The sequence below is a fragment of the Magnolia sinica genome, chromosome 14 (genome assembly GCF_029962835.1).
Source record: "Magnolia sinica isolate HGM2019 chromosome 14, MsV1, whole genome shotgun sequence".
Taxonomy (NCBI): Eukaryota; Viridiplantae; Streptophyta; class Magnoliopsida; order Magnoliales; family Magnoliaceae; genus Magnolia; species Magnolia sinica.
In genome coordinates, this window is record NC_080586.1 from 23,310,663 (window position 1) to 23,324,524 (window position 13,862).

The 13,862-nt window shown below is 42.5% G+C and overlaps 1 protein-coding gene across 1 annotated transcript; it reads right to left on the reverse strand.

The window, feature by feature from the left end:
* Positions 1–1,100: 1,100 nt before the first annotated feature.
* Positions 1,101–1,546, reverse strand: LOC131224921 (uncharacterized). The gene is made up of 2 exons (XM_058220361.1): positions 1,505–1,546; positions 1,101–1,463 (listed from the first exon to the last, which is right to left on the reverse strand). The coding sequence occupies exons 1-2, from the start codon at positions 1,544–1,546 to the stop codon at positions 1,101–1,103; spliced, it is 405 nt and encodes a 134-aa protein (XP_058076344.1).
* Positions 1,547–13,862: the final 12,316 nt, after the last annotated feature.

Genomic DNA, 13,862 nt, shown 5'->3' on the forward strand with positions numbered 1-13,862 from the left:
AGCATGAGCAATGCAAGTGGAAACAAGAAGAATACCCTTAATGACTCCACCGGCCGATGACTATGGGTCCTGGCCTGGCGCCTACTGCACAGAATAAAAATGGCCCTGAGCTGGTAGGGGAGGCAAACTGGAAGACTGAGGATCCTGAGTCTGTGCCTGCTAAGCTGCGATACATACTGGACCTAGGGACCGGACATACGAATAATCCCTCTACTGGTGTTGCTGCTACTGCTGTCTCTGCTGAGGAGGTCTACCTGGCTGCCTATGCTACTAAGGAGGAACCCTAAGAGCGATGGGTGGAAGCTATGCTCTCTGCTGCTGCTGAGAAGGACAAGGAGGGGGCAACTACAGTGGCCTCTGCTGCTGAATGGGGAGAGGGCACTCACACTTCCGATGCCCGATCTATCCACAACCGAAGCAAACGTTAGAAAAGGGGCTAGAAGATGAAGCAGCTGGCGGTACTGATGAGGAGAAAGAAGCTACTGTCTGAACCACGGGCTACCGAAACCCCGATATGCCCCTCCATCTCTGCTGACAGTGCTGCCTAGAACTGCTAGCTAGTGCCCTCCTCTTCCGATCTCCACCGGAACTCTACTCTCTCGATCTCTAGGTCATAGCTCAGTCCTCCTCATAAACTAGTGCTCGATGATGACCTAGTCAAATGTCTCCAAACAATGCCCTACCACACGGCTACGAAAGGCAGGACGCAACCCAGTCACAAAATGACGGGCCCTCATCTTCTCATCATTGGTGAGATGAGGAGCAAATCGAGACAAGGCCAAGAAACGGGCCTCATACTGAGAGATAGACAAATCACCCTGCACTGGGGTCTCTAACTCGATCGTTCACTGGATCTGAACGTGTTTAGGGAAGAACTTCTAGTCGAAACGGACCATGAACTCCTCCCATGTCCAAAAGAACTAAGGCCTGGATACAGATAACCACTAATGACAGGCCTCACCCTGAAGGTGATAGATTGCAAGGGATACTCTCTAGCCCGTAGGATACTGTATAGTGTCAAAAATCCTAGTAACCTCAGTGCACCAAGCCTCAGCGGCAGAAGGGTCAGGGTCACCACTAAACCTTCGAGAATCATGTTGCTAGAACTCTCGAGCAATCGCACTAACACGTGGTAAATCAAACTGCCCAAAAACCTTGGCAGTAGCTGGCTGATGGGTCTGTAATGCAATGGCAACAAGCTGCATCAGCTGATGGAAATGTTCATCTCCTATAGCTACTATCGAAAAGGGAGGGGCGGCACTTGCCTCAGGCGGAGGCACGGGTGCTGCCAGCGGAGCAGGTGCCCCAGCAACTAGAACAGTAGGCTGAGGAGGGGGAATAGGTGGGGGAACCGGAGCAACTGAAGCCTCTGTAACCAGAACAGTAGGCTGAGGAGGGGGAATAGGTGGGAGAATCAGAGCAATTGGAGGAACAGGCTGGATCAGGACCTCTGAAATCGGATCCTTAATAACGGGAGCAGGATGTGCTCGAGTAGAATGAGTACCTCAGGCGCCTCATCCATGGGCACCACGGCCACGAGCGCCATGACCACGGGCATCATGTCCACGCGTCATCGTTTACAAAATAATGATGACGCAAGGAATCAGGATAATTATAGGCTCAATACGGAGTGAAAGGAAGAATTTCGGGACATAACTTGTCCTATGTTCTTGGCAGACATGCGATGTTATCCTGAGTTATCCTAGAATACTTGTTATGCTCTGATACCAACGCTTGTCATGCCCCAGACTCGGTAACCGGACTCATAAGGAACCCGATGGCTGGTTCTAACCGCAACAGCCTCCATAATATCCCATTCTCGGCTCGTGAGGCAAGTTCCGATCCTGAGATCCTACAAGGAGGATGTTCATAACATTATAATCATTCCAATACGACCTTACCCAAGATCATAGCAAGTATATCTAAGACTAATAAAGGGCGCACATATCATAAAATCCATTAAGAATTTAAAATTTTACAAGTTTACATCAGCCCTAAAAGGACATACATCAGATAATAGGAAAAGAGAGAAAAGTCAGCAACACTGGGTCTCCAACAAGGCCTGACGGTAGTGGACCCATTTCACGAGCTGGTCAGATTCAGCCTAATAATGCCCTCACTCATAAGAGGATAAGGCCACATCCCTATCTAACCGACTACACAATAGTGGGAGTCACGGGCTACAGGTGTAAGGCCCTCGTGCGCTCATGTTTCCACTCAGTCACGGCATTGGAGCAGATCCTTGGTACCATGAAAGTTTTAAAAATTTCACCTGTGGGCATCCTATGCACATGGTATGCTTAAACATCATTTCCAGTGTCCACACATCCAGCCATCCATGAATATCCCTATGGAGGCAAGGCCCTGATGAAGCGAGGGCGAATGTCGATCATACTATGCAATGTCATATGCATGAATCATACAAACAGCCATGCATCATACCTAAACATTTAACATGCTCAAGAGGGGAAAACTCCATCCCTCATAATATCCTGCCCAATGGCATGACCATGACCAATAACATCTCAGCCAAGCATGCATATGATGCGTATGGGAGTGGGCCATGAAGATGAATAAGAAATGCCCATGCGATGAAGATGTTCTCCCCTCCTCACTAGTAGGGTCTAGGTACTTAGACTGTTTTTCAAAAGGAATGTAACCTCAATGGGGGCCCAATAGCCTGGGGTAGCCCACGAGACTAGATGGATAATGACATGTGCCTAAATAATAAGAATGGGCCTAACAATGGTCTATGCTGGACCTTTAACCACCCATAGAAGCAAGAATGGGCCTAACAAGGGCCTAGAGGGGCATATCAAGGTGGGCATTCAACCACCATTGTCCCCTGAAGGCGGCCTAATAATAATCTACCAAGGATCAAGGCCCGTGGCCCGAGCATCACCATAAGAAATAGATGGGCAGCTATATACATATAGATACATCACATGTTGGGCCTCGATAAGGTGGCCTAAGGCTACACATAATTCATCAGCCCAGTAAGGGCAATATACATCCAAATCCACATGCAATAATATGGACCCATAAGGAAGGTTAGGGCCCAAACATAAGGGCCACTAAGTGCATACATCGTGGTGGGCATAGTGGGCAGCCCATTACTCCAACACATGGGCGAGAATCGTATTTAAGATAAGCAAGTTGGGCCTTACAACCTAGCCCAAGATTTTAGTTATTTTAGTGGGCAACCAAGGCCCCACCCACTCATACATTCCAGCCCACTAGCCTAACAGAATACCATGGAGAATACAGCCTAAGAATCCATTGGGCCCATCTAAAGGGTTCCAGCCCATTTGGGCTTACAAGGAGTCCAAAAATCTGGTTACATATAAATACCCATATAGCCCCAAACAAGGTTAGCCTCAATGATGCATTAATTAAACCCAAAATTTAGGGTGTAAAGGCATAAATTATCCTACAAAATCCTCACAATATGGTGGGTTATACAACACATCTGGGTGGGCCTATAAGGTAGGGTGGAGGGCCAGCCAAGGCTGGACGCCCCAACCTGGGCATCCCTGCCTAATGAGCCACTCCAGGCCACACCACCAGCAATACAAGGGCCCGATGGCTCTAAAATTTTACAGGGTGACACTTTCATAGGTGGGACACATCCCCACAACATTTCAGAATTTTTAGACACCTAAAAATATTTTAATTAATTTAAATAAAATGGTCTGTCCAGAAAATTGGACTGACCTAGATGTCCCAATGTGGTGGGCCAGTCCGGCGCTTACCACGGTGTGCACAGGGGTCTACTGGCCCCAAACATTTTTAGGTGGGTCCCACCATGGGTAGGTCACCTTTCTGTAAATTTTCATAACTTTTAGACACCTAAAAGTATTTTAATAAATTTCATAATTCCAACCTATCCAGGGTGGAATGCTGCTGGAAAAATAGTTGTCCACTGTCCGGAATTTGGGTCATCCAAATAGGTGGGTTCTGGGCCTCCAAAATTCCTGAAATTTGGGCCCAAGGTCCCTCATCAAGCTTACAACAATATGAAGTCTAGAAAAGTGGCCCATCTATAGAAGAAATGTTTATGAATTAAAGCTTTTATCAGATTACATTGCTGGACTGCACAACAGAAAATTAAAGTAGTGATGTCCCTGATTTGAACACCCCAAAGGGGTGGGCCCAAGTTCTCCAAAAATTGGATAAAATTAATTTTAACCTCCCCATACAAGTGCACTATAAGTTCGAGTCAACAAAAGTGTCCCACCATTACAAAAACTATTATGTATTTATGGATTTCTAAACTGCAATGTTGCTGGATAGTCCAGAAAATCTGGACTGTCCATCTCACTTGGGCCACTCCTTTGGGACCTCAATTAAGGTCAAATGGAGGTAAAATTTAGGGTACATCTAGGTAGGGTCCACACCTTTAAAAAAATTATATCAAATGGGTAGAAATAGTCTCCTAATTAGTCCAAAAATCTGACCCAAAACCCACCAGAAACTGTCCAGAAATTTTTTGGACAACAACATACTAATGAAATAAACTAAGTATATAATTCAAATCAAGGGGAAAACACCCCATGGAACCTGAGTTGTGGTCTACCACAGTGGGCCTCAAAAACATCCAAACCTATTCCTCATATAAAAATCCATTGCATATGCATCTAAAGGGGGCAACAAGTCATCACCATCCATGGAGTGGACTGCCATGGGCATCCACCCCACTTGGACGGTCTGGATATTTCCAAGCCAAGTGGTGGGCCATACACCTCAGAAAAATAAGTGATTATTAAGACAAGAAAGAGAATCTACCACTAGGGAAGGGCTTCACCACATCGAGGCCCTTCCCTTCCTCACAAACCACACATCTCACTATATTGACGGTATTACAAGATCTACCCATGCATGCATCTTTAGATCAAAATCCAATGGTGGAGATGACATATCCACCAAGGATCAAGGGTCTAGATGACCTAAGGATCCTTCTAACTAAGAAAAGAAACCATGGTGGGGTCCATCGAGAATGGCCCCACCCATGAGTTATGCATGCACAAAAAGATGGACCAATGGCCACATCCAAGAAGACATGGGGCCTTCACCATCATTTGATGGGACCCGCATGCTTCAAACATAAGGTGAAGAGAATAAATAAGAAGAAGGAATATAGATCCTAAGATTCTAAGTACATGCACACCCACCTATAAGGTCTTCAAGCAAACACCTCCAAGATGGTCTTCAAGCACCAAGGTACATGGATCTGAGGTTGAGATCTTTCTTCAAGGGTAAAATGGGGGATTATATGAGTGAAAGTGAGCTGGAATAATGGAGAAAAGTTGCTGGAGAAGAAGAGAAGAAAGAGGGAGAGAGAGAGAGAGAGAGAGAGAGAAATGAGAGGGGAAAAGAGAGAAAGAGGATTTTAAGGCAAGAAATGATGAGTTTCTCCTAGAGAAGGGAAAAATCTAAATTTTGCTAGAAAAGAGGGGCTTAGGATAGAGAAATGCATCATAGTTTTTCTAAGAAAGAGAGCAATCATTGCCTAGGTTTAGGCAAATCCATCATACTAGCTATAAAAAAAAGGTGTAGGGTAGCTTGTAGGTTAAGCTAGGTAATAATGGGATTCCAGGGTGGGTGTCACCTACGAAAACGTGCACAAGCACCAAGTGGGTCCCACATTGTGATCAGTGGCCTAAATAATACACGGCCTACAACTTTTGATGGACACTTCAGATTTACGCACGAGACGCGCCGTTGGAACTACAACGACAAAGCGGACAAGATGGCACAGGTTTTAGCTCAATCCGAATCAAGTCTATGTAACCGGACTTAAGGATGACCACAAACACTATCCGATGGTCGCGGGTCACTGAAATTTGACCGGTAGGACTGCGGGACCAAGATGAACGAGATGCATACTCATACACACACATACACACATGCTAACTCGGGTCGGGTCTTACAATAGTTGGTCTTCTTATGTTTGTAGTTGCTGTAAGAATGACCCACTGAGTTAGATTTTAAGAACTCCTTAAGTAAATCAAGTATTTTCTCAACTAAAGGGTTTCGGTTCTAATTATTATAGTTGATATGATTACTTTTAAGTTTAAATGATAGAAATGTTTTGGTATTTTTAGAAAACATTTGATTAGAACTTTTCTCTTTTAAGTTTGAGGACTCTCCTTTTACAAACTTAGGAGGAGTATTCTTTTGTTTAGGAGGAATATATCTATCGTAGCTCAAACCGGATCGGTCGCCACATTTTCTTAATCCAGATTAAAGTTTTTCTAACTTTGGATCACCTTGGGCATACCTCCATGTGTCCTTTAAACTCAAAAGTGAAGAGACTTCAAGTTTAAGTTTTTTATTTTCATATTTCAGATTTTCAATCTAGGTGGTTTTGAATTCTAAAATGCATTTGCATTTTTCAAGACAATCTGAAACATGGGATTTTTCTAAAATAAGATAATCAAAATTTTCTTTAAGCTTTGAAAAGTTTTCTTTTTGAAGTTTTAATTTAATAGAAATTTTACGACTTTCTTTGTGTAAGGCATTGTAAGTGTCTTAAAGATCTTCTTCATTTTCATGATCACTATTTAGATTTTCTTCACTAGTTAGATCATCGTTATTTGAAAAAGTGAACTTGGCTAGAGTCATAAGGGCTTTGACTTCATTGCCCCACCCGGTTTCAGAATCTTTTGATTCAGAAGAGGCTTCAGAACCGGAAGATTTATCCCAAGTAGCCAATATACTTTTCTTTTTAGGTTTGTCCTTTTTAGGACACTTGTTTGCCAAATGCTCATATTCTTGGCAATTGTAACATTGACTGTCTTTCAACGATTTCCAAGTTTTAGATTTGGATCTTTTCTTATCATTTTCTTTTTGAAAATTGACTCTCTTTTTACTTTTAAAAATTTTGTAAAACTTTTTCGCTAGAAGGGCCATATCATCTTCTAAGTTATCTAAATCAGAATTGCTATTATTTTCTTGAAAAATATTTTTAGAAGATTTAAGGGTAATAGACTTACCTTTAGGAGCTTTAAAATTTAACTCATAGGTTTGTAAAGAACCAACTAGTTCTTCTACCCTCATATTGTCCGTATCACGAAGTTCCTAGATCGCGGTCACGTTTGAGTTGAACCGTTCAGGTAGTGAGCGTAGTATCTTTACACACACTTTACTTTCTGAGATTTTATTGCCAGAACCCCACAGAAAGTTCATAATGTCATTCAATCTTGTGTAGAAGTCCATAAACATTTCATTTTCTTTCATATTTATTTCCTCAAATTTGGTTGTGAGGATTTGGACTTTAGATTTCTTAACAATTGATGTTTTCTCCTGTGTCATTTCTAAAATATCCCAAGCTTGCTTTGCAGTATCACAAGATATAACTCTTTTGAATTCATCTAGTGATAGTGCACAAGTGATTGCATTTAGTACTTTTGCATTGGCACTACTCTCACTTTTCTGAAGAGTGGTCCAAGAAAAATAAAGTGAGATTTTCATAGATTTAGATCCATCGATACCAGTTACTTCAATGGTAGGAGGGGTCTATTCAGTCACTGTGGCGTGCCACATGCTCTCATCTATGGAATTAAGAAAAATCCTCATCCTGGCTTTCCAATAGGCATAATTGGAGCCATCAAATGGTGGAGGCCTGGTGACTGAAAGGCTATCAAAATTTAGCATGTTATAAATAGCTTAGATCGATTAGCTCAGGAAATAAATCCAAAAATATAACAATAAAAATGAACTTATGGCTTTGATACCACTTGAAAAGGCCAAGCTATATTTCCTAGAGGGGGGGGGGGGGTGACTAGGACTATGCCAAATTAAATCTTTAACAGTGAAATTTAAATGAATAAAGAAAAGATAACACTTTAAACAAATCATAATACGGAAATGTAAAGCAACCTCAAAATTCTAGTCTTAAGAGGTTGATACAAATGTTGTTCTAAGGACAAATGTTGTTCTAGAACGGTTTAAGTATCAATATCTCAAACTGAAGAGGAATAAAAGTAAATAGTAAGAATGGAAGTCTAAACTATTACAACATTCTCCACAATGCTTGAAATGAAAATATTACAACATTCACATCCACACATACATCCCACAAACTTGAATGATAAAAGATATAGAAAATAATTCACACATCCACAAAACACAAAGAGTTATAGTGGTTCGCCTCTGTGTTCACCAACTGTTAAACAACAGCCACACGGTTTGCTACTCCACTCCTAATATCCTCACACAGGGGATATTAGCGTTCACTATGAAAATAGGCTTCTCAAGTTCACCTAAAACCCTCACATTTGTGTCTTTCAAATGGGCTTACATAAGTCAAAAACCCCCCACTCTGAGTTTTCTGGCTCTCCTCTGATAACTAACACTTAGAGATTTTTCTAGCTTGATCTCAAAGAAACCAAAAACATAGAAGATTTACACAAATGTAAAATACCTGGATTTCTCCTTTTGTAGCAGCCCAGAAGAACCAAATCAGAGTAGAAGTTCAAATATAGAAGTTCAATGTCTAATACTTAAGAAATGGTTATAAATTCTAATTGATTTTAAATTAAATCAAGTTGGGCTAGCTCTACTTGATTTTGATTCCAAGAAGTGGAATATCCCAATTCCTCTTTCAAATCAGATTGGAATGCAGAAACAAAATCAAATATAAAAAGCTAACAAAAGAGAATTTTAAATATGCACAATGTAGCTTAAAAAGAACACAAACTTATCTCTCAAAGTGATGCCTTGATTTTAGTTGAATTTGATGTAAAACTCTAAAATTCGTGCTTTATTTATAGTTGTAAAAATCGCATCTATGACTGGTCCTGTGGAAACTATGAGGGGTCATAGGACCAACAGCATTTTAAAATTTTAAGCGCGATTGGATAAAACTGTTCCACGACTAGTCATAGGCTCTCCACGACTGGTTGTGAGTCCTCCACGACTGGTGGTGACTTGCACACGACTGGTCGTGAGAAACTAAAATTCATTGCTATAGTTTGAGTCGTAGCTGCTGGACTGGTCTTGGATGAATCGACATTATTCACACGACCGATCGAGCAGACTCCAGGACTGGTCATAGCTCAACCCAAAAATTTTGAAAACTTGCAACAACTTAAGACTGGTCTTAAAATTTCTTGGACTAGTCGAGCCAATTCTAGGACTAGTCGAACAAAGTCCAAGACTAGTCTTAGAACAGACCAAACACTTATAAAAAAATTCAATTGACTTATGTATACAAAATGACCTACCCTAAGGTCAATCTAAGGTCATTCATACCTTAAATGTGAAGTAAGGACATTGAGTCTTCATTTCTTCAGATGATGATTGACCTTTAAAGATTATGAAACTTGAGATCTCCATACTTGATGTAGCTTGAATATAAGATCTTCTAAAGCTTGGATTTAAATTATGCTTCATCTTGTATTTTATTTGTACTTTAGTCTTGAGTTGTACTTGAGTCTTGAACAAGAACTTGTCTTTTGATGTAGCTCTTGTAGCTCTTGAAATACTCTGGACTTTGAAGCTTACAGGAGTGGACAATGTACTTGACCTTACATGTCTTGAAGTAGAGCTTCATTCTCAACTTGAAGCACTGTGAGGCGGTGCCTTGAACATATAAATATTCTCATTCTACATAAGACACATATAGTGTTTTTGGCACCACAAAATTTGATAAAACAAAGGAGCAATCAACCATAGCACTTATAGGTATGACTTCAGAAACAGCCGTGGGAGAGCTCGGTGCTCGTCCTCTTCTAAAGAAGGTAGAGACACTTCATTTCATGGCAAGTAGAGTTGTTGGAGGGACAGATCTCATACAGTAGGTTACTGTTTTCTAGTCGTTGAAGAGTTCCTTGGTTATGACTCGCACTAGCTGACCACACGACATGGATAGTTGTCTGACCTGACCTCATACCTTTGACGAGAACACTTGTACCTATAATAGTAGCCCTCTACTTCCTAGATGACCATGGTGAGCTCAGGAAGTAAGTTGGCGAAATGAGGTCGGATCAATGATATCTCACATGTGAGAGGTCAAGTCAGTTCACCATTAATGCAAATAGAGGCAGCATGTGTGGAGATTAAGGAAGATTTGTAATCATGGTACAATGCTCTCAAAGCGGCATGCGCTGGTAGGGCAGATTTTCAGTGCCTGACCTATGGGGCACAGACACATGGCATTACTTGGGAAGTCAGGGTGTTGGTTGAGTGAGAGATCTCCACGTGATTGCATGCACATGCCGATGAACTTCTTTGGCTGGTGCATTTAATGTGAGTAATAATTTCTTGTGGCCGAGCTACCTATAAGAAGGGAAGAACCCTAATGTTTCCAGTCATTTTCTCCCGCTGCTTGTTCTCGAGTTCCTAGACTTAGTGATTTTTGGTAAGTTAAAAATCTTCTTCTCTTGTGACTTTCACTTCTTCTTTCTTTCCATTTTCTATTTCTTGACCTGATATGTCCGATATCTCAAATGAAGGCCTCGAACCTTATGCTTTCCAGGGAGATTCCAATCTGGGAAGTGAAGATTCTAAACTTAGGTCTCCTTCCGATCCTCCATCTCTGGTACCATTGATCATGGCCGAACGATGGAATATGTTCCATCATAGAGGGAAGCTACTCAGACTTCAATCGAGTAGCCAGTCGATGTCGATCCTACTAGTTGACATTGACGGAGCCTGATCTAGTTCAGATTAGATCTAAATACCGGATTCAGGACTCAGTGGGATACAGAGCCCCCGAACCCAGTAACCCGTGCAAGGGTGAGGTGGCCATCTACTTAGTCACTTTGAAGTGTGGGCTTCGCCTCCCCCTCCATTGAATCGTGTGAGAGGTCACCTTTCGCATGAGGTTGGCCCCGGGTCAGATCATCCCAAATGCATGGAGGGCATTGTTGGGGACATAAATATTTTGGTTTTAAATCAGGAACAACGAGCTAACGACCGAGGAGTTCATGAACCTATACCATGCTAAGGCTCACCCAATGCAACTTAGCTGGTATTACTTCTCGGCATGGGCAAACAAGGGTCGGGCCCTCATCACTAGCAACCATACTTCTAAAAAAACTGAAAGAATAAGTGGTTCTGGGCATCTGAAGAATGAGAGGTGCCTAATGTTGAACTAGACCAACTGCGAGATCGAATTCCTACCAAATTTTCCACCCTCAATTAGACATTGTCGAGGCGTTAAACTTAAGATTTTTCTCCATACATTTATAGTCACTTTCACCTGCCACTGATGGCTTTTGCAGGCTTCTCCAATACCCCACCTAATCTTTCCAACCTACAACTCACGCAGGTGAACAAGGCTAAGATGACAAGTGAAGCCCAGAGGCTTTAGAGCGTGTTGATCACCCCAGACCTTCCTTATCAGTTCAGACTTTTCCAACCTTCCCCTTCCACTACTCCTTCTGGTAGGTAGCGAATTGTAGACACACTCAAGTAAAGTAGATTTTTGCTAACTTTAGATGTTCTGTTGTACAGACATGGCCAAGCCATCGCGGTTTGGAAAAAGGTCCATCCCCCCTGTTACTGAAATGGTCAAAATGAAGTCAACCATGAGGAGGAAGGTGATGGTCCCTCTAACCATATTAATAGGAGCCTCTCTCGTGGTGGAGGTGAGGTCAGGTTCTGATGTCGAGGAGTCCTTGGTGGAGCGGTAGCTTCTGACTATGTCAGGTGAAGGGACTCGAGACGCTCCTGCCCAGACTAGCCCTCCACAATAGGTGGCTTTGGAGGTGGTGGATCTGGAGGGGACCTCTCCAGCTTGTGATGCCCAAGCGGTCGAGGAACCCACAGCCGAGGAGCCCCAGGCAGTAATCGTTTAGGCTCAAGTTGAAGAGGGTGATACCTCAAACCCCCAAGCAGTCGAGGTTGAGGGATCGAGCTCCGTACCTCCTAGGTACCATATGAGTGGTCTGACCAACTAGGCGGCCAGGTATGCTCTGGAGGATCAGGTCGTCGATCTGATCAATACTCATCCAGAGATCCTCCTGAGGGGCATAGTGGCGTTCTTCTATAAGGTATATTTTTTCCTCGTCGATGCACTTGTTCATATACATATGAGTTTCTAACATGCTTTCTTCATTTTGTCTCATCCCCGCCCTTCTGTCTACTCGTCAAAAAATGAGATATATGGTGGATGAGTATTAGTAGGCAGAGACAGCGCTCCAAGGTAAGATTATTAAGGTCAAGGCCCTTTGACGGGCTCTAGAACTAAGTAGGGAGGAGCATACAACGATGAAGATCTATTTAAGTGAAGCCCAATAGAAGGAGAGTTCGGCATTGGTCGAGCTAGAGGGAATGCGGTCGCATCTTTCTTTAGTTGAGAGGAGTGATTTAAAGCAATAGCTAAGGCCACGAAGTTGAAGGCTGAGCTGGTGAGAGTGGGAGAGAAAGCTTACAACCAAGTTGGCTGAAGTCAAGGCGACTTGGGCTTCTTAGTTGTCAGAAGCTACAGCGGCAGTCTCAGCGATCAAGGCTACAGCTGTAGAGGAGTACAAAGCCTCGAAGGACAGAGCTTACGAGGTAGAGGTGATCTACAGTTGCAGCTATGAACACTGCATAAGGGATGTTAAGGGGTTATACCCCGAACTGAATCTTGACAACGTCAGTGACGAGGTAGCTGAAGACCCTGCACTGACAGACCCTGAGCCAACCGATGCCGAAGCTAAGCAGTCCCCCTCTCGAGTTGGTTGAGACTCGTCACCCCTCATCATACTTGTATAATTTTTTACTTTTTGCTATATTTCTTTCTTTTATCAGTAGAAAGATAATTTTTGTAATAATTGATGTTGTGCATGGAATTATTAAGTAGATTTAATAGGTCGGTTAGTTACACGTTGGTTACAGTAGTAGACTAAGCATATCATTCGAGTAGTCAAAGTATTGAGGGTGAGATCTTGAGCTCTTCCCTTCATTAAAGGAGTCATGACCTTTTAGAACAGGTAAGTTAACTGCATCGACCTCTTCATAAAGGGTCAGGCAATTCAATTAAGAGGACTAGTTTCCTTTATACTAAGGGAGATCCTCACAGTAAATCACATAGTCCAAGTAGTGAAAATGATTAGTAGTCCGACCTCTTCTCTAAGGCTTGGACAACTAGTGAGAGGACTGTTTTCCCTTGCACTAAGGAAATTAATCCTTAGTAAACCATGTAGTCCAAATAGTTTAGACGATGGGTAGAATTTGAAATTTCCTAATCTTAGGGATTTTTATTATAGATTTTGTATAGTAGATAAACAAGTTGTTCCAACCTAATGGGTCGGTCATTTTTTTTATCCGAAGTCTGATCAGACTTTTATGGATAGTAGATCTTCAAATGCTCAGTGTTCCATGGATGCGGTAAAGTTCGTCCCTCCATGTCTACAAGTCGATATGTCTCGGGTCAGGTCATACCCATTATCTTGTAGGGGCCTTCCCAGTTAGGCCCTATGGTCCCCGAATTGGGTTCCTTGGTGTTTTAGAAGGTTTTACGGAGGATCAGATCTTCTAGTCGAAACCTTCGAACCCTTACTCTGGAATCGTAGAATTGGGTGACCTATTGTTGCCGAGTCACAACCTTGAGTTGAGCTTGCTCCCTTCCCTCTTTGAGTAGATCAAGACTAAGGGTCATCTTCTTGGCATTTTGAACTTCATCATAGGACCTAACACAAGGTGTGGAGAGTCCTATTTCGACTAGAACGACTACCTCTGCTCTAAAGGCTAGGGAAAAGAGAGTTTCTCCTAGACGTCCAAGCAGTAGTTCAAAATGCCCAAAGCACATAAGGAAGCTCCTCGGCCCATGCTCCTTTGACCTTGTCGAGCCTAGTTTAGAGGTGGTTTTTTATGATCGTATTGACCGCCTCTACTTGGCCCTTAGCTTGAAGTTGCCGAGGAGACGAGTA